The 26,134-nt window shown below is 30.6% G+C and overlaps 3 protein-coding genes across 3 annotated transcripts in view; 1 reads left to right on the top strand and 2 right to left on the bottom strand.

The window, feature by feature from the left end:
• The first annotated feature begins 924 nt into the window (after positions 1-924).
• Positions 925-2,398, top strand: LOC129939535 (glutathione S-transferase D1-like). The gene is made up of 3 exons (XM_056047576.1): positions 925-1,077; positions 1,486-1,650; positions 1,714-2,398. The coding sequence occupies exons 2-3, from the start codon at positions 1,516-1,518 to the stop codon at positions 2,203-2,205; spliced, it is 627 nt and encodes a 208-aa protein (XP_055903551.1). The 5' UTR covers positions 925-1,077; positions 1,486-1,515; the 3' UTR covers positions 2,206-2,398.
• Positions 2,399-15,682: 13,284 nt separating this feature from the next.
• On the bottom strand, positions 15,683-16,779 carry LOC129942858 (glutathione S-transferase D1-like). Its single transcript, XM_056051958.1, has 3 exons — positions 16,644-16,779; positions 16,375-16,540; positions 15,683-16,314 (listed from the first exon to the last, which is right to left on the bottom strand). Exons 2-3 carry the CDS (start codon positions 16,507-16,509, stop codon positions 15,823-15,825), a joined length of 627 nt encoding a protein of 208 aa, XP_055907933.1. The 5' UTR covers positions 16,510-16,540; positions 16,644-16,779; the 3' UTR covers positions 15,683-15,822.
• A 5,126-nt stretch (positions 16,780-21,905) lies between these two features.
• Positions 21,906-26,134, bottom strand: part of LOC129942873 (cadherin-89D) — a 29,977-nt gene continuing 25,748 nt past the window's right edge. Inside the window, exons 12-13 of the mRNA XM_056051990.1 lie at positions 22,641-22,841; positions 21,906-22,475 (exon numbers count right to left, since the gene is read on the bottom strand). Coding sequence (XP_055907965.1) covers positions 22,154-22,475; positions 22,641-22,841 — 523 coding nt within the window. The 3' untranslated portion in view covers positions 21,906-22,153. The remainder of the gene's footprint in view (positions 22,476-22,640; positions 22,842-26,134) is intronic.

Below are 26,134 nucleotides of genomic sequence, written 5' to 3'. Positions count from 1 at the left end.
ACTTTATTTTGTCCCATACAAAAAAATGAAATTTTGATTGATTTAAATATTTCTATATTTATTTTAATTTGTTTAACAAGTATTCAATTGGAAAACATGAAATAAAAAATAAATTTTCGATATTTTTTGTTTTTTTATTATTAGCTTATTATTTGTCATCCATTACAGCACCAACACAAAAATTACATCGGTGCGTACTTTATTTTGTCCTGTACTGTACATCTGAATTAAATCATTAAGATCATTTTTCATTGTCAATCTTTTAACTGATTTGGCAATATTTGTACGTATGTCCTAGAAACTTATCCTTTAAATTTGTTCAACATGATTTAATTCTAGGGACCTCCTTAGGTGTGGACTTAAAGAGCATACAAATTTTTGAAACTATGTAAAAACAAGAAGTACAAATCTGAGAATTATTCAATTCAAAAGCCCTCTTCATAAGATGCATGTATGCGAATACCCTCGCCTCTTCCAACTATTTAAGATATTTGTAGGTAGGTACGGACAATCTTGATACTGCCAATATTTTTTTTTTTAATTTGAATAAATAGTAAATAACCCAGAAAAGGGGGCAAATTCTTGCAACAAAATAAAACATTAACGAAGTATAGCTAAGAGTATAACTTGAAAGGAACTATTAAAAAAAGACACAAACAATAAAAAAATGTTCCAACACAATAATATCTAAGCAACGACGAACGCCAAACACATTTTCAAATACTTCCTCTCTGACCTTCCCTTTGCCCAGCGACTTTCATAAGCACAATCACAATCAACAGATGCTAATGTTAAATCCACCGGGCACCGGCCGGTTAGTCGGCATCTCGCTTAGATACTTGTTTTCATCATCATAGCCCCCCTTTTTTAGAAAACCCCCTCCCATTCGCTGTACCGACGTCCTACAACAAACTCATACTCCATTGTGAATCATGCTATAACCGACGACCGACGCGACGCCGCCAAAAGCCCCCAACTGGCAGAGCTTTTTAGTTTAAAAGGCAAGACCAGTTCAGATCAGCACTTAGTTGAAGTTGACTCTTCGTAGCTGAATTATTAAGTTCCAATCTTTCCGAGGTAAGTGTTTCTCTGGGCAAAAGAACAGGAATTACAAACTGTACATACCTCCCTACATATAACTGTGAATAACTGTGCAAAAATTCAATTCTATGACCAATCCCTGAAACTGTGTTACAAAATAAGAAAAGAGTGAAGTTATGCAATAAAGTGAATGGATTCAATTAAAAGATACAAATTCGACCCAAAAAGATACAAACAATAAAAACATGGAACAATCTAGATACTCAAAGATATGAATTGTTTTGTTAATAAAATTAAAATATTCCACTCAAAGTTAACAGTTTTGATAAAATCCTATATGTACTTATGGGCATGACGTGTACTGTATACAGTTTTCATTCTATTCTTGGACTTGAGTTAATTTTGTGATAAGTGATTTTAATTATAAATTTGTATATTTCATAGAAACTAAAAAAACCAAAACACCCAGAAAACATGGATTTCTACTACTTGCCCGGATCCGCCCCATGCCGTTCAGTCCTTATGACTGCTAAGGCTGTCGGTGTCGACCTAAACCTCAAGGAATTGAACTTGATGGCCGGTGAACATCTGAAGCCAGAATTCGTCAAGGTTACATTGTTGTTAACTTTTTATAATTAGTTTTTCCTAAAATATAAGTTTGAACACTTATAGATCAACCCACAACACACAATTCCCACATTGGTAGACAATGGCTTCGCTCTCTGGGAGTCTCGCGCCATCATGGTCTACCTGGTGGAGAAGTACGGCAAGACCGATTCGCTGTACCCCAAATGCCCCAAGAAGCGCGCCGTGATCAACCAACGCCTGTACTTCGACATGGGAACATTGTACCAGCGTTTCGCCGACTATTACTACCCACAAATCTTTGCCAAGGCACCAGCAGACCCTGAGAAATTCAAGAAAATGGAAGAAGCTTTCGGCTTTTTGGAAATCTTCCTCTCTGGCCAACAATATGCTGCTGGTGAAAGTCTCACCTTAGCCGATATTGCATTGGTTGCCACCGTTTCCACCTACGAAGTTGCCAAATTCGACTTGAGCAAGTACCCCAATGTTGCCAAGTGGTACAAACAATGCAAAGCTGTAACACCCGGAATCGATCTCAATCAATCCGGAGTTGAGGCATTTAAGAAATACTTCGATTAGATTTAAGTAATTTATTATGTAATTATGATATTATGTATTATATGTGTGTGTCAGCTTGATGTTGATTTGTTTAAATTAAACGACACAATTTTTTAAACCATAGGTGCTCTTAGCTAAGTGTTCAATCATTTAATAAAAAACACGTTATTTTTGTAAAAAAAAATTAATAAAAACACAACAAGAAAACTATAAATTAATTTGTTTTTTGTTCTTGTTTTTTTTTAGCTTTTAAAGCTTTTAGAATAATCTGAAAGAAATAAGGTATCGACTTTGGACTTTTTTGTTTTTTTGAAAATGTGATTTTTTTGGAAAATGTGAGGTAAGGTCAATCAAATTTTTTTCGAGGCACTTTCGATTGAACTTTTAAAGAAAATTATGATGACAAGTTTGTGTAAGGTTGAAACTTCCTGACTGTTTTTAAGGTTCAGAGATTTAACTAAGTGGCGAAGCTAGAGGTTTAATACACAAATGTTGATAATTGTTTTTAGCAAACATTTGGTTTTATATCAGTCTCTGCATCACTTTGTCATAGTGTCATAGTTATATCTGTAAACCAGTCTCTGATTTTGAATTAAAATTGCTTTTATTGCTTGGAGAATTGATATCTTGCAATGTTTAGCTAAATTATCATTTCGCGTGTTAATTTTTTAAATGTGTACCTTGCAATTTACTAAGCTAAATAGTTTTTTTTTATTATAATATATTGTGTAATTCATTATTTCAATTCGCTAAAGTCTCATTTCGTTATATGTGATTTCGAATAAAAGTTTTGTTTGATAGAATAATTATATATCTAGTTATGAAATTATTATGGCTTTTTTTTAGGATTGTGTGCAATAGGGTAATTCTTATATTGTTAAGTTATGTTAGATTAGTTAGGTCTGGCGATTTATTGTTATAGCCACACTTAGATCAATGTAGATCCATTGTGAAATTGAAACGTCTTCCAGTTCCATAAGATTGTTGAAGAAGTGTATGTCTAAGAGTTTGTTTCTAGTGTGGATTTTCTTGGATTTAATTTTTGTTTGGCTATCAATGAAGATAGTGGTATCAACTCCTGATAGCGCCATCACATAGATCTGTTTTGCCAATACCTCGGCTTGAAAGACACTGCTTTGGACGATAAGTTGTAACATTGTTAACCCATTGAAGGGAAGATAGCAATAAAAGGTTTATTGAAGTTCTTGTAGTCTGTGCTTACATTGTTCCTTATGCATTTCTGTAGAATCAGCGCATGTTAAATATAGATCCCAAAAGGTTACCTCCAGTTAGTTAGTTTCATTGACTTCAAAAGATACAAGAACAAAACATCAACTATTCTGTTTCTTTATCGAAGAGCGTTCAATGAGTATTCATACACAACGTCCCAACCTAGTTCTCCATTCAAGATGTTGATCGTTTCTTCTAAACCGAGTATATCTATCCCAAAATAGCGCTTTTGGAACTCCTTGAGTGTTGGAAAAACTTCCAGGAAATGAAATACTTCTTCGCGTTCTTTGCGTTTGCATAAATCACACAATATTGGCAATTCTGGACGGTGAGGAATGTAGTTCAAATTGATGAGTTCACCTCTTACTTTAAATAACAAGCTGATTTTTGTGTACTATTTTTGTCCAAGAAGTAGGTGTTGTGGTTAAAGTACTGTGTGTCTATTTCACCAAATTACAAATTTTAAATTACAAGTGCTTTTTTAACAAATTTGTAGAAAAACTGATTTTTTCTGTTTCACAAGACAATTGTGTTACACAATTGTAGTTGTAGATTACAAAGGAAATTTGTAGAAATTTCATTATTTGCGTTTCACAAAAACGTTTTTTGTTGTAGTTTACAAATACAAATTTGTAAATTTGTAAAATAAATTATTTTTTGTAAGTTTACGTTCCACCAAATCAAATAAATTTACAATTTTGTTGAGTTTATGAAAATTTCTTACAATAGAAAGATGATGTGTAGATTTCATTACAATTTGTAATTTGCAATAAGAATATTGTCTCCAGTTTAAGAATGTCGTTACGTTGTCGCAAGCATAGTAGAACCGATAGTGATTAAAGTGACCATTTCGTGCAACATATACGTAGACGAAGAAAAATTTATCGACCGCGTATAAATTATGAAATTTCTGATAATTTTACATTCAATCAAAAGTTTCGCTTGAAACGTGTTAATTCGGAGAAAATAATAGGACATGCGATCTTATAAAGGGTGATTTTTTTGAGGTTAGGATTTTCATGCATTAGTATTTGACAGATCACGCGGGATTTCAGACATGGTGTCAAAGAGAAAGATGCTCAGTATGATTTGACATTTCATCATGAATAGACTTACTAACGAGCAACGCTTGCAAATCATTAAATTTTATTACCAAAATCAGTGTTCGGTTGGAAATGTGTTTTTAGCGACAAATTTTGTTCAGCGATGAGGCTCATTTCTGGTTGAATGGCTACGTAAATAAGCAAAAATGCCGCATTTGGAGTGAAGAGCAACCAGAAGCCGTTCAAGAACTGCCCATGCATCCCGAAAAATGCACTGTTTGGTGTGGTTTGTACGCTGGTGGAATCATTGCACCGTATTTTTTCAAAGATGCTGTTGAACGCAACGTTACGGTGAATGGCGATCGCTATCGTTCAATGCTAACAAACTTTTTGTTGCCAAAAATGGAAGTACTGAACTTGGTTGACATGTGGTTTCAACAAGATGGCGCTACATGACACACAGCTCGCGATTCTATGGCCATTTTGAGGGAAAACTTCGGAGAACAATTCATCTCAAGGAATGGACCGGTAAGTTTGCCACCAAGATCATGCGATTTGTTAGACTATTTTTTGTGGGGCTACGTCAAGTCTCAAGTCTACACAAATAAGCCAGAAACTATTCCAGCTTTGGAAGACAACATTTCCGAAGAAATTCGGGCTATTCCGGCCGAAATGCTCGAAAAAGTTACCCAAAATTGGACTTTCCGAATGGACCACCTAAGACGCAGCCTCGGTCAACATTTAAATGAAATTATCTTCAAAAAGTAAATGTCATGGACCAATCTAACGTTTCAAATAAAGAATCGATGAGATTTTGCAAATTGAATGGGTTTTTTTTTTTTTAAAAGTTCTCAAGCTCTTAAAAAATCACCGTTTACATACTAAAAAATGTAATTAATTCATATTTCAATGATTGTAAAATAAAAATAAATGGTGATAAGATTTTTCAAAAGGAAAAGAAAGTCGTGCCTCTTACTTAATAACAGCATCCATGTCAATGCATCGCGATGGTAAAATGATTGAACGGGGTAATTCCGCTATGTACCTTGGGGGTTCCTCGACTGTAAACTTACCTTTGGATTCCATGTACGTCAAATTGTAAATAAAATCAACGTTACAATAAAAACGCTTTATCCGTTCATAAATTGAAGATCCAAACTAAGTACTGAAAATAAAATACTTATGTTTAAATCTATATTTCAAGCAATTACATTTTATGGTTCCCAGTATTGGTAAATGTGCAAAAACACATATACACAAATTGCAAATAGCTCAAAACAAAATTTTAAAAAGGGGCTGGGATGCGACCCACACTGATAACTTCCCATCCCGCATGTCGATTTGTCTTGCTTAAAAGTCTGTCTATATGTACTCGTATCAATTTTTACCAAATGTGTGTACTATTTTATGTAGATTTATTTTTTATGAAAAAACGGACTGTTGGATTTTTATACAAAAATTACTAAATATCGAAAACAATATTTTTTGCGAAATAAAATCAGTTTGAAGCCAATATTTCAAATTTTTGAAAAGATATTTGAGTTGAAAATAAATTTTTTCCCAACTTTCGTTAATTTTTTTTAGGTTTTTAATTTTTTGTACAAAAAAAAAATTCGGTTTTTCTCAACATTTTTCAGAATGTTTAAAACAGTATTTCTTATCAGATAAAATAAATTTGAAGCCTAAATTTTAAGTTTTTGAAAAGATATTTGAATCGATATTCAATTTTTACCAACTTTGAGTAATGTTTTTTTATATTTTTATTTTTTATAAAAAAAACTGCCAATTCGATTTTTCTCAAAATTTTATCAGGTATCAAAAACACTATTCTTCTCTGCAAAAAATTGTTTTGGAGATGAAATCATATTTTAGTCGTAAAATTTTGGAGGTGACACATTTTTTTTCAGTTCTTTTGATTTTTAAAAAAACCGGTAAATGAATTTTTTGTTTAAAATATATATTTCTTTGATATCACGTTACAATATATTACATAAAATTGAGTTCAAGTTTCTAGCGTTTTTGGTTCGTAAGACATTTAGGGTTAACCAAAATGTTCACCTTTTTTTTAAACTGCTATGGTAAAAAAAAACACAAACGCATTTTCTTAAGAGCCCTTTCTGCATCTTTCTGCCTAATTACCTGTATAACAAAATTTATTTGAAGTCGATATCTCTTCTGATTCTTGAGCTATGAACGACGAAAAAAACGTCGCGAAGGTACGAACGTACGAACGTACGTACACACAGATATCTTTCTAAAAATCTTTTATTTCGACTCTAGGGACCTTGAAACGTCGAGAAATGTCAAAATTTTCAATTTGATAAATCGGACCCATAGCAATAACTTCCTATGGGAAGTTAAAAATAATGCTCAACTTGTCTTGGCACTTCTTAATTTCTAATATTGATTTTGGTTAATTTCGTTAAAGAAAAATAGAAATAAAACTATTGAAAAAAAAAAATCAATTGATTTTATAGATGCGTTTATTAAATTAAAAAAATGCAGTTATTTACATATCGTTCTATATTTATATAATAAATTAGTTTCAGTTACTTTAATTATTTATTTATTAGTCCATCTATTGATATTATAATACACAATTATTCACTTATTAATTTAGTTGTTTACGCATTCATTTATTTATTTATTTGTTTGTTCATTTATAAATATGCTTTGTATTTATGTTTTTAAGATCTTTTTATTATTTATTTATTAATTAATTTATTTACTTATGTATTCATTTATTTATTTATTAAATTAGTTATTTATTTATTTACATATTTATTTTTTAGTTATTTACGTGTAAATGTATTAATTTATTTATTTGTTGTATTTATTTATATATTTATTTGTTAATTTATTTATTTACTTCTATCAAAATGAAAATATTGATTTAATTAATAATTACATTATTAATTATTTTTGTACTGTGATATTTGTATACAAGTAGTATAGTATTTATTTCTAATTACTTAATTCATTTTTTTTGTTATTTAATTTGTTACATAAACTGTAAAATAAATGTATCATGCAAATGATTTTTTTAGAAAAACTACCATCCCTACTCTCGTTCCCATCTTAATTTAAGCATATTTACTATGTAATCATTGATGAAGTTTTTACCATTAGCTTTTCCTTCCAATTATATTTGTCACGTTCTTTCCAATTTTTTTGTTTCCAAATATTTTATTGACATTAGTATCGAAAACCATATCTATGTTAATTGCGCAATTGCCATTTTGTAAGAAAAGATAAATTAACGCTAGTAATAAAATAATAATAATATTTAAATAAGTTATTAATGTAGGTCCGTCGACCACCGCCCTCACAGCCCTCACATTAGGTATATTTAGTTAAAAATATATTAAAATTGCTCAAAAATGTTTCTTCTTAAAACATATTCTTGTATTTTTTCAGAAGAAATTATAGATCGACTTCAATTATTATTTTTCTGCGCAAACTATCGCCGATCTAAAATGTAAAAATGTAAAATAATTTTTTTTTATGATAATCAAATCTTAAACGTATGTTAATAATAATATGACCTAGAAAACTGCAAACTAAAAATATATTTCAAATAAAATTTAAAAAAGATATTAAAAAACCGCCCTTACAATTTTGAAATATGTACACAACTTGCAAAATTAAAGTCTTTTTGAGAAATCAAATGACATTTAAATTTCAGTGGCCACAAGCCATAACAGCTTAAGTCGATTTTTCATACTTTTCAGGAGAGCAATTTGAAGTTTCAAATCCTCTCCATGAATCGGGGATTGTTCCTTTTTGAATGTTTGGTATGCAAGAATGAAGAAAATGAACTTCTTTTTAACATATAAGAAGATCGTTTATTTTAATCTGGTAATTAAAGCGTAATTAAAGAAATTAACACTTAAGTTGTTATGGTTTGTTGAACGTTAAAGATTTCAAAAGCTTAAGTTGAGTTAAGCTGTTATTCCATATGAAAAAAGACAGTTTAAATTTTCTTATGTCTACTTAAGCCGTTATTCCTTGTGAAAGAACGTGAACTTTAATTTCATATGTTTAGTTAGGTTGTTTTTCCTTACGAATTACTTAATTACTTTACCGACTTAAGTTAGTTTTCCACATTTATTGTCCTTTGGTTATAAAATTTTTTCTTCTTTATTCATTATGTCTTATCATTTAATTGATACAAAGAAAAGGAATTTATATAAAAATTTTATTCATTACTAATAATAAATAATAAATATATTCTTAATATGTATGGTAATATCTACATATAAGAAAATAAAATAAATAAATCTTCAGATTTGGTACATTGATAAATTGCAGCAGAACAATCACTTAAACATCTTCTCCTTGATCAAGGTCTGTTAAATCGGGATGGGTATTTGGCTCGTTTTCATTGGAGGCCAGATTATCATAAAATGCATGGAAATCAGGACTTATAAACTGTTTTAAATCCATTAGATCTTTTTTCTTTTCTCTGGAAATGCTTGGTAAATCCGTTACTTTTTGTATGTCGTTTACACTGAAAGCAGCCCCTCTCTTACCCACCTTTATACTCTTAAACGACTCATCTTTATCTAAAGAATGCTTATATGATACATCATTACAGCTTTTTGTGTATCGAAACCATCGAACTGCGTTCCAAGTAAATTTGTTGCCATCTACGTCTACACGTTTCCATGAAAACTTTGTTTTGGAAAGCTTACAGAAATCATAAAAATCGTCATGCTTCATTTCGACAGCTTCAATCTTCGCTCCGACAGTATTTACAAATTGATACCAATCTCTTGGGGTTTCAATCTGAACATTTGTTTTTTTTTTCATGCGTTCGATTAAAGCGTGGTCACTGTCACACTCCATGTGCGTATGTCCTGGTTCGAGGAACTTATGGTCGATGTATTCAATACTTTTTGAACTTGAAATAAATGCTATGAACATTGCAGCAACAAATGTGTTTTTGTTCTGGACAGAGCATGAATCACTGTAGAAGGTTAGATGTTTTGTTTCTTCTGGTAAGGATTTTAATAATTTGTAAACGCAGGATGCAATTTCATTGCCACCACGCCGCGCCATAGCTTCATGCCACATAAAACATTTGGTGTTGTTAGAATCCAAGTCGTGTATAGTCAAATTAAAAGTCCAGAGTTGTCTTTTATAAAAGCTTATCGAGTTTCTGAGAAATGGGGTTGGCAAGCATTGTTGCAAATCAAATGCGAAAGTTTTTATAGTTTTCGACTTAGTTGCTTCCTTTTTGTCGTTTCGCTTTGCTTCATACGCCATTTCAGCTTTATTTAAATGCATACTTTTTTGTTCAATCAATGTATGTTTTTCTTTTTCACATTCCGCCACTTTGATTTTTGACACAAATGAGTCACACGTAGAACATGTATCGACTTTTGGTGCTTTGAACTTAAGGCCCATAGTTTTGAAAATTTGAGAATATTTTGAAAGGCTTACTGGATGAGAGGATTCTGATTTATAGAGGCGGTGCATCGATGCAAGATTTAGGCTGGCTGGTAAATATTTTTTGCTTGTATCTCTTCGACTGTAGTGGCTTTCATATGCCGGAAACTTCAAAATGTGGTTTTTTATTTCGTCTTCAACCGTTGAGCCCGTCTTGTTACCAGGAGTATGTTTTCCTCTCATATTAATAAATGGAATCGCAGGACAGCAAATTTTTTTTCGGATGACAGTTTTTATAAAGCTTTCCGTTTCATCAAAACACTGTTGGAAATGTTTCTTACAGACATTAAATACATTTCCGCTGACTTCAAGAGTATAATGCATACTGTGTTCACGTTTTCACTTCCGGTTAACTGCATTGGCCAAAGTTTCACACTTTTTGTCCTCTATGCCTATCAGTGAACTAATGTACAAAATTCTTTGATCATAGCTTCCCAAGGACCAGTAATGGTTGAACAGCAATTCAATTGTCTCAATCCCAACCTTCTCGTTACATTTGCTTCTACAGATATCAAAAGGTTTCCAAGCTCTAGCTTTGACAGTCTTTCCGCTAGCTGATTGATAAGATTCACCACTATTTCTAAGTTTGGAACGATTTTTTTTCTTATTTTTACATTTTGGTGTCATTATTGCATTCTCTATTTGAACTCCCAGTGTAATCATTTCACTATCATTATTAGAATACAAACTACTAGACTCACTAGATAAATTAAAACCAGGATCTTGTACTGAATCATCCGAGTTCATCCATTCAGGTTTATCAATTAAAAGATCATCAATTTCGTCATCATTTTCAATGTTTTCAGTTAGTTGCAGTTCACCTGAATAAACATATTTCGTATTATTTTAATTATTAGGCCCTAAGAATATTTGTTTAAAAATAATAAATATTATGTATTACTGATAACTTGAACAGAATAACTACAAATGTTCATACTTTGAAGGAAATCAACATCAATATCCAGCCCATTCATTGAAGACTGTGTTTCGTTTACAATACTTGGCTCAAAACTTGGCAAAAGATCATTTAGATTTTCATCATTGCTTTCTGCCCGATTTTCTGCTTCGTTAGGTTTTCCTAAGAGTTAAGAATGAATGATGAATATTTTTAGTGCTTCTTAACGGTTTTCTTACCAATTGCAAAATCTTCATCCTGAAATTTTCCATTTTTAAAACCCCGAATGTTTTCTAAAACAAAATTGTAATAGTAATAATAATATAGGATTATCGAAGAACATCACATATGTATACTCAAGTTTAAGATTAAAAAATCAAAAATATAAAAATAAAATAAATATTTTGGCTACACACGTTTCAAGTTTTATTTAAATTCGAATTTTTGCTAAAATGGGTACCCCGTTTTACTTATTTTCAATAATCTGCTATCAATTAATACTTTTCTATGATAGAGATAGGCGGGTTATCTTAGGGTTGACTTTGAAACTAATAAACTGCTATTTCATTTATAAAGGAAAGTCTTACTGTTATTTAAAAAAAAATTGTTAATAATAAAGGGTGTTTTTATAATAATTTTAATAAAGCTAATTTTTTGACCATAACATTAAATTATATGCGTTTTATTTCTTCTTGAAAACCATACGTCTAAAAAAACACCCCTTATAATATTCAGGTTAAAATTTTTGTACAACAGAAAATGTTGCATTACACGCAAGAAAAGTATGAAATATTTTAAAAATCACTTTCTTAGCTCATTTGCTTAAGCTTTCCTAATCAGCTATTGACCTGAGTTTCCTTAAAACGAAAATATAAATACTTTTAAGCAAGGTGAAAGCAATTATAACATTTTTAAATTAGGTGATATCGTCGATTCAAAGGTAAAAATCACTAGCTAACATATTACACTGCTGATGGAAATTTGATTGAAACATACTTTTTGAAGCTGACATACACGTTCCGCAAATTTTAAAATAAAGCCCTCGGGCATACCTTTCAATGTCCATATGGAAACCGTGCATTTTTTTGAACATTTTTTTCTGCACTTAGTGAGTCTTACCTTTGAACTGACGATATCTTTCAGATTGTTTGTCTGTTTAGGGAGACAAATTCAAAAGTAATTTAGATGTTATCAATATCTTCGTTGCATGAAATTCTTATGAAATGATTTGAAAAAATTGATCGTCACTGAATAAAATAACCACTGCGTACCTATATTAATTTTGAATATACCCTATTATTAAGTGCACAAAAACCAAGAAATACTCTTGAACTTCATTATAAATGTTATGTTCACAACCGAAACAAAAAAGGAAAGGCCATACTCATAATCATTACCCACTAAAACTTTAAAATGTTTAAACTTTTCTCTTCTTATCACTAAAATGAACTTATTAAAACCCACTCCAGCAAATAACAAAAAAAAAAAACAAAAAGATTTTCACTTACCTTTGGCTTCAGCACGTTCGGTAAGCACCCTTGCTAATTTCACCATTTTTGCTGCTCTATTCCACATTTTAGATTTAAATACACTTTCAATTAGAATAATCACTTTAAAAATTCACTTCACTTCAATTACACTTGCAATTATAATTATCACTTTAAAAATTTACTTCACTTTACTACTATCTGCGACTGCTCACAATGACCTATCTCAACTTATGACTCACCTTTTCCCGATATTTATAGTAAATTAATTTTGGAAGAACAACCAAAGTCTACTTAGATTTAAAATATTTGAAATTCAAATACGGAATAACGGCTTAACTTGACTTATTATTTTATAAATACCATAGTCTAGTTTGGAAAAAGAGCTTAAGTCAACTTTAGTTTTAAAAAAAATAAAAGTGTAGTTTGGAATAACAGCCTAACTCAAGTTAAGAAAACCAATATTCTTTTCTGAATTTAGGAATAACCGCCTAAGTTGATTTAAGAAAAAAAAGAAAAATGGCAGTTTTTAAAAATACTCAGATACTGAATTTCTTAAGTTGACTTAAGCTCTTATTCCAATTTTTTTTTTGTACAAATAAAGAAACAGTTTTACCTAACTTAAGATAGGTCTATATGAAAAAACGAAAAATTGGTACTTAAAAGACTTAACTTAAGATAAGAAACCGACGTTAAATAAACTTCATATTTTGTGTGAGTTAAGTTGTTTTTCCAAATTTTTATTTTGAAAAATTGACTTAAGCTATTAGGTTTTTTGTTAATAACTTCCGTTTTAAAAGAGGTACAGGCACAAAAAATTGAGTGGAAGTAGATTTTGATATTCCGAACACGATTATGATAATAACTCAATTTCGTCATAACTCGAGTTAGGCGGTTATGACTTGTAGCCACAGATTTATTTAAATCTTTAAATATGGGAAATATCCTTAAAATAACATCTCTTATGTACATAATATAAGTTTGTGCGACATAGTCGTACCTTTTATTTAAAGTGCCTTAGTAAAAAAACTACACATTCATTTTGTTTGAAAGTCCTTTCTGCACCTTTCTGTATAATCTGTATACAACATTTGTCTAAAGTTGATGTCTCTACTGGTTTTTGAGATATAAACGATGAAAAATCCCGAGCATTCAGGCGAACGAACGCCTTTCATTTAGATTCTAGAAGGAAATGTCGGAAAATTTAATAAATTTTAAATTCGAAAAATCAGACCGATAGTAATACCTTCCTTTGGGCAGTTAAGAATACACTATTCTAACGATTTTCGAAAGAAAATAATGAGTTAAGGTTTTTTAGGGAAATTAAATGGCATTTATTATTTTGAAGGTGAACTTACTTTACGTATTTTTAAATCATTATGGGTACTTGTACAACTCTGTTAAGTTTTGACCACTTGATGATAATTGATAAGGGTCGATATATTGCTTAAAATAAGTTATAACACAATTATAAGGCCTTTGGGATTTTATGTATTTTCAGAAAATGTAGAATCCAGGCTCGTTGAAATACATTTTCTTCATTATTAAATAATTGAAGTAGTGAAAGAGTCTTGCCTTTAAGCAAAGAGTTTCATACCATATCACAGCGCTCATCATTTTGGCGCTTCTATATGGTAGTGTCTACCAGGCGAATTTTTAAGGATTGAACTTGTTTCCGTATAAATGTTTATACAGACCTTCAAGTCAAACAGAATTATTTTTGTACAACAAAGTTTTTCTATAGAGCACAATATCCTCAAATTTTATTTGAAAATCATTGAAAGACGTTCATATTTCAATGCATGCTGAATTCGTTCAATTGCATTGATTATTATTTTTAACTTCTCATAGGAAGTTATTGTAATGGGTCTGATTTGCCGATCCCGTTTCAAGATCCCTAGATTCAAAATAAATGATTTTTAGAAAGATGTTTGTGCGTGCGTGTGTACGTAAGTTCAAAACGTTTTTTCGTCGTCCATAGCTCAAGAGAAGATATATCGACTTCAAATAAATTTTGTTTTACAGGTAATAAGGGAGAAAGATGCAGAAAGGGCTCTTAAGAAAATTGCGTTTGTGTTTTTTTTTACCATGGCAGTTTAAAAACTGTACAAATTTGGGTTCACACTAAATATCCCACTTTCCAAAAACGCTAGAGGTGATACAAAACAAGTATTTTTGAACAACAATTTTACGAAGACAAAATGATTTTATCTCCAAAACAATTTTGTGGTTGGTAAAAATTGATTTTCGACTCAAATATCCTCTAAAAACTTTTAGATATTCTCTTTAAACTTCTTTTATCTTTTCAAAAATATTGTTGTCAACACTTTGAGGAAAATCTATTTTTTTACAAAAAATAAAAACTAACAAAAAGTACTAAAATTTGGTAAAAATTTAATTTCGGCGCAAATAGCTTTTCAAATTTTTTCATTTCATAGAAAATATTATTTTCGATATTCAGTACTTTTTTTTAACTCAACACTCCGTTTTTTTATAAAAATATAAAATCTACAAGAAATAGTACGCAAATTTGGTAAAAATTGATGTTTGGTTCTTGATATCCCTCAAATTAATTTTATTCAATAAATTGGTAAAAATTTGTTTTCTTGTATTGTTGGTAATTTCAATTTTTTTAAGAATAATTCAACTGATAACTTTTTTAACCCAACACGAAAACCTACAAACTTTTAAGCAAGACAAATCGATAGACGGTATGGGAACTTATCAGTGTGTGTCGCATCCCAGCCTCTTTTTATCGTGTTAACATTGGTATGTGATTTATTGGCATACTTAAAAACTCAAGAAAGTGCCACTAAGACAATATTGTACAATTCATGATAGTTATTTAAATGATAGTTCCACCTGCTTCAATATATATTTTGTCTAAAACAAAAGTCTGAAAATCTCACAAAAGCAAACAAATAGTTTCATACAAAATTGACCCAACACCTCAACAGCTTTGTTTTTCTTTTCAATGTTTTCAACTATTGTTCATAAATAAGTTTGATAAAGTTATAAATTAAAAATTCAATTCAATCAATTTTTTGTTTTAAATATTTATCACCCAGACAGCCCCATAAATATATAAATTATTCAAAACAACAAACATGCTAAAGAGCAGTATACAAAGTAATAAATTCATGAAGTCATTCAAATTATTTGACTACTTAATAAATTAAAGTTGAAAATGAAGAGAAACATGTAAAAGCTTCAATATTGTTTCCATCGAATTATTTCACAATATATCTGGTAGCAAGTATCTAATATCTAGAGTTGCAATATTGGAACTGTTTTAAATTTGGGTAAAATATTGATATCCATATACAGATATCCAGATCCCTAAAAATAATTAGTCTTCCATGTCACCGATTTAATTCCCAAAAAGTGATTACTTCTTCTTGAAAATAAATAAATTGTCAACTAGAGCTTTGCTTTCTTTCTTCAGATTAAAACAAATTCTTTAATTCCTAAAATTTAATCAAATACAAAAAATATACAAAATCAGTACAATAAAATACAAAACTACCTAAACTTATGCAAAATGTCTCTTAAACTGCTCAACTCCTGCTTTGTTCAAATCAATTCCCGGAATAATCGCTGAGCATTCTTTGTACCATCTATGGACGTTAGGGTACTTGCTCAAGTCAAATTTGGCAGCTTCGTAATTTGAAACAGTGGCAACCATCGCAATATCAGCCACGGTAAGATTATCTCCAGCCACAAATTCTTGACCTTTAAGAAAGATTTCCATCATAGCAAAAGCTTCTTCCATTTTCTTAAACTTCTCATGATCCGCTGGTGCTTTGGCGAAGAATTGAGGGTAGAAATATTCGGCAAAACGCTGATACAGTGTTCCCATATCGAAGTACAGACGTTGGTTGATGACAGCTCGCGTCTTGGGGCAGTTGGGGAAGAGCAAGCCGGTCTTGTCGTACTTTTCTGCAAGGTAGACGATTATTGCACGAGATTCCCATAGCACAAAACCATTATCAACCAAAGTGGGAATAGTCCGTTGTGGATTGATCTAAATGAAATCAAATGATAACGATTAAACAAAATTAAAAACGAGTCCAAAGGTTGTTACCTTAGCGTATTCTGGATTGCGATGTTCACCGGCTGCTAGATTCAATTCCTTGAGGTTGAAATCAACACCGACAGCTTTAGCAGTCATTAAGACTGAACGGCATGGGGCTGATGGTGGAAAATAGTATAAATCCATATTTTTTGTTTATAATATCTTCAGTTTTGACCTAAAATTTTAAAATTAATTAATTTAAAAAAAAAATCACTTTATTACTTTTTGTTGATTGATTTTAAATAAATTTAATAATTTATTTACGAAAATAAAATCACCTTTCTTGAAGAAAAGGAATCAAGCAAGTCGGCTACAAATTATCAACTTCTAAGAGGTTCCTCTGTGAACGACGGTCTTTTAAACAAAAAAACCAATAATATTTTGGTTAAAAGTCAGCGTGAAATTTGTATATTTATCACAAAATATAAAAACAGCAATAACGTCAAGTCATGGTTTGATTACGAGCACAAAAAAAAACTTTGAAGTAAAAGATTTCATTATATCAAAGATAAAATGAACTGTTTATTGTTTTGTACACTCCATTTCAATTGATTACTATCAGTAATGGAAGTTTTTTTTTCAAATTCATATGAGAATAGTTTTAAAGTCGGTTTATTTTGATGAACTAAAAAGATGGTTTGATATAAACAAAAAGAACTTAGAAACTAAATTTTAAAGGAAATAAATTTTTATTATCAAAAAGACATTTAGGAATTGTTTAAACCTTAATAAAAAATAAGGTACATATCACAGTAAAAAACATTTTAATAAAAAATGTATGAATTACTACGAAATTCAGGATTTTCGTTATTATAAAATTAAATAATAATACAAATCTATGTAAAGTGAACAGATTTTAATAGAAAAAGTAAAACCCGCAAAAGCCCGAGTGTAGAAGAATAATTGGGGTATGATCCATTTCTGTTCATTACAATTTGTCATTTACTTCACTTATTTATCTTGACAGTTTTAAGATAACAATAGGTGGAAGACATTACAAGAGGCTATAGGCATACCAACAAATTGTTAAAAGATTACATTTATTTATAACTAGCTGAGCTGTTGGACTTTGCTCCTCATTTCTTCTTGGCTTTTGTTAATGTAAATGTTAAAATAAATGACTTATTTCTGCATACAACACAAAACATTTCTTTAATTTTCTGTTATTCACAAAAATGATTTACATTTTATTTTTAATAGTTGCTTTGATGCGGGCTTGTTGCTTGATTTACAAATTATGTATTATGAAAATCATGTTACGAGTCGATCAAAATACTAAGGGTTCTTAGGGCAATGGAGTACTATAGGGTAATGCATTAGAAATGTCTTTATTTTATAATTTGAGATATGTTTAGCATTTACAAATTTTGTTTTATATTATGCCCGCACTAAAGGGGTTATGAATACCCTTACAATGATTAACCACAGTGCGAGCAATTAGGAAAGGAGGACAGAAATAAAAAGGAGAAACCGATTGGTTTTGAATGTCTGCACATTGTAATGAGTGGGAAATATTGAGCCTGGTAAAGCATTCCACATTCGTGTAGTGCGGCTAAGGAAAAAATCTCTGTACTTAACTGTACGTCCTTAGTTGGACTCTAGGGTAAACTGACGGGCATTCCTAGCAGTACGGGTATTACGGTTGAATTGTTTAAGGGAAGGAATGGAACTAGCTATTTCAATGGAGCATTATTTATAAACGTGACCATAAAACAATGAAAGGCATGACGCCTTGCGGCGGTGTTCAAGAGAAGCAAATTTCTCTGTAAGAGTACGATCTGCTATCATTTTTAGAATTCTTTTTTCCATTTTATTATTTTTGATAAAATATTGGTCATTGTCAAGATTGTCAACAGATGAAAGTCACTATTTCTTCAACGTATCTCGTACTATCGTGTAATTTTGAATAAAGGTTATAGCTTAAGGTTATGTTTTAAAATAAATTTCTAATGAATAAGTAAATTTCACCGAACGGGAAATACTGCCTTAAAATGTTGTGTGACACGTTAAAACACATTTAATATCGTGATTACCTCTCTTTACTCTGTAACAAGTAAAACATTGTCAATCGTTTTAAAATTAGACTTATGGTTAATGAGAAAATTGTGAATAGAAAATAAATTAAATTTCAGAATATTCTTCTAAAAAAAAAAACTTTTTGTGACCGGATTCTGCACGTATAGTTAATCTCAAAATACTTAATTTTAGTTCAATAATATTTGTTACTTTTTTTTAAAAACTATGTATTTAATATCTTTTACACAATATTGAATATTAAAATTGTTTTGATTTTTTTTTTAATTTTAACGTAAATATTTCAATATATTTGTCAGAAATTTATGAGTCATTACTTTTTAATTGACGCTTGACAGCGTCGTTTCGGTTCCATAAACTCGTTTGACCTATCTTTTGGAAAATAGAATTATAAAACAAATAATATTTCGACGGACAGGCCAGGTCTTGTACAAAGACACTGAATCACAGTTTCCCTTTCATGTTGGTCTTCGCAGGGCTACCACATGCTCTTCTATCGGCCAATGTCCGGTCGGAGAGCGACCCTGGCTATATCATGCCTGGGTCTGCATAAACTCATCAGACCGTTCATTTCCACCAATGCCACGATGAACGGAAATCTAAAAAAGAGGAACACAGAGTTTGAAGTTTAGGCTGGATAGTTCATCCCGAAATTGTTGGACCAGTGTAGAGAATGTTGTGGCCGAAATGATAGCCATAACAGCCGCCTTGCTGGCAGTGCAGAGAGTGATTTGATTCCGCTTGGAATGCACAATCAATCAGGTATACGGAGAGACCAAGAGACATTTAAGGATGCAGTGAAGATTCCCGACCCGTTCACACTCCAAATTTGACTTCTTATTTATTTTGAGTGCTTTATGTGGTGTTAGGTTTTTTCGCCCAAATTAAAAATCCTTTGGTCGTTGAAACTTTTTTCGTTTTATGAAATTCCAAAGCTATAGAAACGTTCGGTCGTATTTCCCAATAAAATAAAGCTGAAATATGAAAAATTGTCACATCACCCAAAATTGGCCTTATGGCACAATACATTTTTTCCGAAGAAAATGCCACAAAACCCTAAATTAATTTATTTCAAAATAACATACGACCAAAAATTCGAATCGCCCAAAAGATTTAATATATTTCAACATTTAAGGAATTCAGAAAAAATTGTGTTTATTTTGGGGCTTAAACACAAACATTAAAAGAAAAAAATATCAAATAGCCAAAAACTCGAAACGTCTAGTTTGCGTATTTATCGTTTTATTTTACTTTCAGAAAGCGAATTAAGGACAAGCGAAATGATTCATGTATAAACTGTGTAATATGTATGTTGAGGCATGTTGACCCCTAGCAAAAGCCCTGTTTTGGCTCACTTTTGGATTTGAAGTAGGTGAGAGGTTGTGTGTATGCTGTCTCTTTAAATCCAAATTCTAAAAAAGTAAAGAAACTTTGCCTACACCCAACTCTTTGCACCTATCTCAAAATCCTATAGTATGCCCAAGGAAGTGGGCTGCTTCATGTTTGTAAAATAAACATTTTGGGCGCTATGGCGTTTCTAAATTTGGACGTTAGGACATAACGTCCAAAGCCAAATCTATTTCAAAATTATTTGCTAACTCGTTTTTATATATGGTCGAAGAAAACATATATTACGAATATACAGAAATAAGAATCGAATCGAAAAAAAATCGTTGATATTGATATGTCGAAAAATGTAAAAACAATGAATTTTTCCAATTTCTAAAACTTAAAATTTTAAGTTTATTTTCGAACGAAGCCGTTAAGAGCAGTAACTTTTGTGGTTTTTAATCCTCAAAAATGATCATTAAAAGCATCTGATAAGTTTATATGCTAGATTCCAAAATGATCAATTTTAAATTTTGAAACTCGATTAACCGGGATGGTCGGTAAAGAGCCCATCAAAGGATAATCGAAAATCCCGGATAATAAAACTTTTGTTCTCTTAAATAATTTGATATTTAAATTGTTTTATTTTTATTAAAAAAAAAAACGAAAAGAAACACAATGAATTCATAAAAAATAACAATTCATTTAGTACATGTTTTTGTTTGTATTTACATACATTACAAAATCACAAGATTGACTATAAATTCAAGAAAAACTTTTTTTGAAATGTCATCGGACTTATCTGAAAGGACTTTCGGCTCGTTGTCAAGCGGGTTATTTATCATCTTCATAATTGTTAATGGCATCCTGTTCTGAGGAAGTTTAGGAATGTTGATGACGTAAAAACAATATTCTTCCCTTTTTTCTCATTATCAGGACAGAGTAAATTGTGCCAAACTTTTTTCAGAAAATCGATGGTAACGAAATTCTAGAACTTAGAAACGCCCCATTTTTGATGTAAAATGACTTGAAAAATTGTATCCTGTTTTCCAAACTTACTAGATTCCGAATAATCTCTTTGCGATAGTGGCACTTGGTCCATTGGCTGAATCAGAGAAGTGCAGTTTGGTAGGAAGTACCTCGCTAGTATATTTGCGGATTTAAAATAATTAACGTCAAGACCAATAAAACGTTGAAGTTCTGGTCAAGATGCTTTTTTTCCCTGTGCTCTTTAACTTCTGGAAAAGGTTTTATTAAACAAATCAAGGAACAAGCCAAGCCGCTTATTGGCTTTGTAATTAACTGGAAGCTCCCCGGCATTTTATAAAGCTCTTGGACGAGCGCTTTTGCCAATAACCGTCAACTTCCATTTATGAATTCCTGAATCATTAGAACAAACCAGTACATTGAGTCCTTCAACTGAACGCTCGTCGTTGCATGCCAAAGTGTTTTGGGGCAAACATTTCCAATAGAGGCTGGTTTCATCGGCATTGTAAATTTACTCTCTGCTTAAATTCTCTGTTTGAATGAATTTAGACAATTCCTCTATAAAAAGCGTAGCATCTTCGTAGTCAGCAGATTCTTTTTCCCCTATCGCTTTCAATCAATGAATTCCATGGCGGTTTTTGAATTTTTCGAGCCATCCTTCCTTTTTATCTTATCTTATCTTTATTTTTTAGAATATCATACACTGTTTGGAGCCAATTTTATATCTTTTAGCTAACATTTTTCCTTAATGGACAAAACTTTACGCGATCTTTCATTATCACTTAATAAAGAAGAAGCCATTATCACGAGTTTATTATGGATAATTGAATTTAAATAAAAAAATTGTCTTTATAGTCTAAAAAGAAAATGTTTTAGTTTCTTTTATTGGTAATAGAGTTTTTACGGATATAAGAGTTTTGGATGTTAGATATTTTCATCTCGGTTAATACCTAGAACGTCTTCGTCAATCGAATCTCAGATTCAACTGTAATTTAAAATCAAACAGAAATTGTTCATCAGATAAAAAATAAATAAGAAAGTATTGAAAACGTTTGATACAAATATCTTACTTCAATTTGTTCATATTATTAAAGAACTACTTGTAATTTGTTTCTGCAACAATTTTAAGTATTCCTTACCAACAATTATTAACATATTTGAAGAAAATTATCACATTACCGGATTTTGGATCTAAGTAATTTGTTTTTATAAAATTAAACATCTTTTAACATCTTCTTCTTTTTTATTTTCGAATTGCATTCAACATCATTTGTACAAACAAAATTATTTATATAAAACAAATTACAATTAACAAGGTGCACGTTCTTTAATCCTAAAAATGTATTCCCTAATAATACCGCAATTGATGCGACGACCGACGCACGCGACTCGCAACGATTTTACCCTAAATGCGCTTAGCCTATTTTAGTTTAAATTACTAATAGATGGAGTCACTTTTACGGAACGATTGTTCCAAATTATGCAGCCTTTGCTCGAGATCTGTCATGGAATTTCTAAACAAATGTCCTCGCGGTCGCAGTGAAACCCTCGGTGAACTTTGCATTAAGTCGTCTTTAACGCCGGAAAATGAATGTCGTATCCGGTTGTGGTGGAAATTTGTATTCTGATAGCTATGGAGTTTGTGAAGTTCACAGAGTTGTTGTTTTTGGTTGTTTTTCTGCATGCTAGGTATCGAGTGGAGACTACAGGCTCGAGTTGATGTGACGTCTTCATTTTTTAAGGAATCCTCGTAGCTATCGCTGGAAATATAAATTGTATGTTTTATTAACAGGTGTTCTGATAATATATGATCAATTTTTGCTATGGAAATATTTCCATGATTGTTTTTTTAACAGCCTAAATATTTATCAAAAATGTGAGTCAAAAAGCGGCTCTGAATCATGTACAATGTACAAAGTACTAACCTGCTATCGTTGGCAGCAGCAAAGCAGACACCAGATTCGGTGTGGGGATATTTTCGAATATCCGAGACGCTCTGGCGCCTCTGTAAGACCTTGAGAATTTCAGATGGTGTTTCACTACGTTCACGATGACTTATAAAATCAACGCCTGAATCACGGCCACTTGAATGATGTGAATGTAAAGATGTGTCGTAATGTTGTGTTCTGCAAGTAAATTAAATTCAAAAAATAGAAATACAAAAATGCGTGTGTTCAACGAAGTGTGATGTTGGTCTTTTTTGTCTTTGTTTAGGAAAAAAGCTTTTTTTAGGTTCAATTAGGAAAATTAAAGTTTTATGAAGAACTAATTATATACTTTAGCTTTTTTTACAAGCTTATTGTCCATTAAATACTCGTTAAGTTAATTTGGTTAGATACTAAACAATTAATATTTCGTACAGTGATGTCATCGACATTTAGATAAGGTATAATAATAAGTTTTAGCTCAATTCAGTAACGACTATTTAGATACTTACTCAATGATAATAAATAAAGACAAGTTTTCTATTGGCAAAAGTAAATATGTGGTCGATTTCTGTTGCTTCAATTAAAATAAATGCATACTCATTGCGTTTTGATTATCAATATTGATTGATTCTTATCATAATTAAATCAATCGGAAAGATTTGCTAAGGAAAGCTTTAGATTTTATATATACATTTTGTTTTCTGCCTGACTTTTCTCATTTTGTGTAAATTGAATGACTGACAGAATTTTGTTTTTTATATGAGATCTATTCAAAAACAAATTATGCAAGAAACTTACAATAGAAATGTCGTTATCTGTGTTACAAAATAAAGTGGAAATCCTTCTTTGGTTATTTAAGCAATCCCGAAATCATGAATTTTGATTTCAATCACTGTTCTGTGTTTGAAAGTTAATATTTGTCAAACATTTTGTTTTGATGGGAGATCGGGTTGAACAGATGAGAGATATTTTTTTAAGAATTCCTTTTCATTCTTAAAAGATAATTTTAAGACCGTTTGTGAGAATAATTTTTAACATCAAACTTTTTCAAAACTTTATAAGTTTTGAAGAAAATAAAACTATATATAAAAACGTTGTTAGGAAATGATTTTTAATACTGGGGTTAAGATGCAACCTACACTGATAACTTAACATCCGTATACTACAGACGATTTTTGTAAATAGGTTTTAATTCAATTTTTTATAAAAAAAATAAACTGAAAGTTAACAAAAATATTGTTCACGTTTTTTTTATAATAAGTGCACACTCAAAGGTGCACATTGGTTTTGAATTTCTGAATATTGCAATAGCTGGGAAAGACAGAGTGTGGCAAGGCATTCTTCATTCGCATAGCAAGGCTAAAGAACGAATCTCTGTACTTGATAGTACGACCGAAGTTGAACTCGAGGGTTTATTGATGAGCATTCCTAGATTTGAAGCATTCCTAAGGTTGAAGTGTTTAAGGGGGGGAATGCAGCTGGCTATTTCTCTAGAGCATAAACCATTAAAGAGGGTGAGACAAGAAACAAGTGACGTAATGATCTTATGATGTAATATCACCAATCAATCTAAATGCTCTACGTTCAATACTATCCAAGAGGCTTAAGTAAGTTGCAGGAGCACCAGCCCATGTATGGGAGTTAAAACTGATTTTTGACTTAAATTTCTTCAGAACAAAGACAGATGTTTAATTTTATTTTATCTTATGCAAAATATTTTTGCTAGAATTTAAAAAACACCCTCCTTTCACTAATTTTACTTATAGCGATCTAAAGAGAGTAACAAAATTCTTTTTCTGCCCAGAGTGATTTAATGATTTCCAATTTTCTCAAGAACTAGATGATCAAAAACAAATAAGAGCAATACATTCTTAAATAAAATCAATAGTAGATAATTTTAAAGTATTTAAAAATTACACTTTAAACCTTTTTTAACTCAAATTTTGAGTTTAATATTATTTTTTTGAAAAACTACACATAGTTTTGACTTGATTTAAAAACAAGCTAATAGACTAAAGTTTTGGCTTTAAAATAACATTTGGAAAAAATTGATTTCAACTTAAATATCTTTTCAAAACTTTGAGATTCTGGCTTTAATCTAATTTTATCTTATGAGAAATATTGATTTTAACATTCCATATATTTTTTTGAAAAATCGAATTGAAAGTTTTTTAACCAAAAATAAAAACCTAAAAAAGCATTTCTAAACGTTTGTAAAAATAGATTTTCGACTCAAATATCGTGAATTTTTGATAAAAGTACAACAGTCCGTTTCTTACAAAAAACAGTACGAACATTTGGTTAAAATTTTACTTAAATTTATAAATATTAGTTAACGACTAAAAAATCTAGTTAACAAAAATAGATTTTGAAATCAAACTATTTCATAATTTTTAATTTTTTAGAATAATTCAATTGACAACTTTTTTAACAAAACACGAAAACCTACAAAGCAAGACAAATTGACAGACAGGATGGGAAGTTATCAGGCTGGGATGCCTGTTTTTAACTTCCCATAGGAAGTTATTGTAATGGGTCCGATTTGTCAAATTGAAAATTTTGACATTTCTCGACGTTTCAAGAAATAAAAGATTTTTAGAAAGATGTCTGTGCGTGCATGTGTACGTATGTTCGTACGTCCGTATGTTTGCGACGTTTTTTTCGTCGTCCAAAGCTCAAGAACCAGAAGAGATATCGATTTCAAATAAATGTTGTTATACAGATAAAAAGGCAGAAAAATGCAGAAAGGGCTCTCAAGAAAATTGCTTGGTTGGGTTTTTTACCACAGCAGTTTGAAAAAGAGGTACAAATTTTGGCTAACCCTAAATATCTTACGAACCAAAAACGATAGAGGCTTGAGTAAAATTTTATATAATATATTGTAACGTGATTCCAAAGAAGTATATTTTTTGAAAAAAATCAATTTAGCGGTTTTTTTTTATAAATCAAAGAAACTGAAAAAAAAAAAATAAATTTGTCACCTCCAAAATTTTACGACCAAAATATGATTTGATCTCCAAAACAATTTTGTGCAACGAAGAATAATGTTATTGACATCTGATAAAATTTTGAGAAAAATCGAATTTTTTTATCAAAAATAAAAATCTAAAAAAAAACATTACTCAAAGTTGGTAAAAATTGAATATCGATTCAAATATCTTTTCAAAAACTTGAAATTTATTCTTCAAACTTATTTTATCTTATAAGAAATATTGTTGTCAACATACTTAAAAATGTTGACAAAAATCGAAATGACACTTTTTTTTACAAAAAATAAAAACCTAAAAAAAAATAATAAAAGTTGTTAAAAATTGATTTTCGACTCAAATATCTTTTCAAAACTGGCTTTAAACTCCCTTTCTCTTTCAAAAAATATTGTTGTCAACATTTAGTAAAATTTTGAAATAAATCGAAATTGACAGTTTTTTTTACAAAAAACTAAAAACCGAAAAAAATTACCAAAATTTGGTAAAGAATGATTTTCGACTCAA

This window comes from Eupeodes corollae, chromosome 1, assembly GCF_945859685.1.
Source record: "Eupeodes corollae chromosome 1, idEupCoro1.1, whole genome shotgun sequence".
Taxonomy (NCBI): domain Eukaryota; kingdom Metazoa; phylum Arthropoda; class Insecta; order Diptera; family Syrphidae; genus Eupeodes; species Eupeodes corollae.
This window is presented reverse-complemented; position numbering and strand designations above follow the sequence as displayed.

What these genes read in the sequence shown, in the direction of transcription:
- LOC129939535 (XM_056047576.1), top strand. Translation starts at nt 1,516, where the DNA reads ATGGATTTCTACTACTTGCCCGGATCCGCCCCATGCCGTTCAGTCCTT. An exon ending in TGAAGCCAGAATTCGTCAAG is followed by an intron (nt 1,651 to 1,713) that starts GTTACATTGTTG and finishes GAACACTTATAG; the next exon opens with ATCAACCCACAACACACAAT.
- LOC129942858 (XM_056051958.1), bottom strand. Translation starts at nt 16,509, where the DNA reads ATGGATTTATACTATTTTCCACCATCAGCCCCATGCCGTTCAGTCTTA. An exon ending in GCAATCCAGAATACGCTAAG is followed by an intron (nt 16,315 to 16,374) that starts GTAACAACCTTT and finishes GATTTCATTTAG; the next exon opens with ATCAATCCACAACGGACTAT.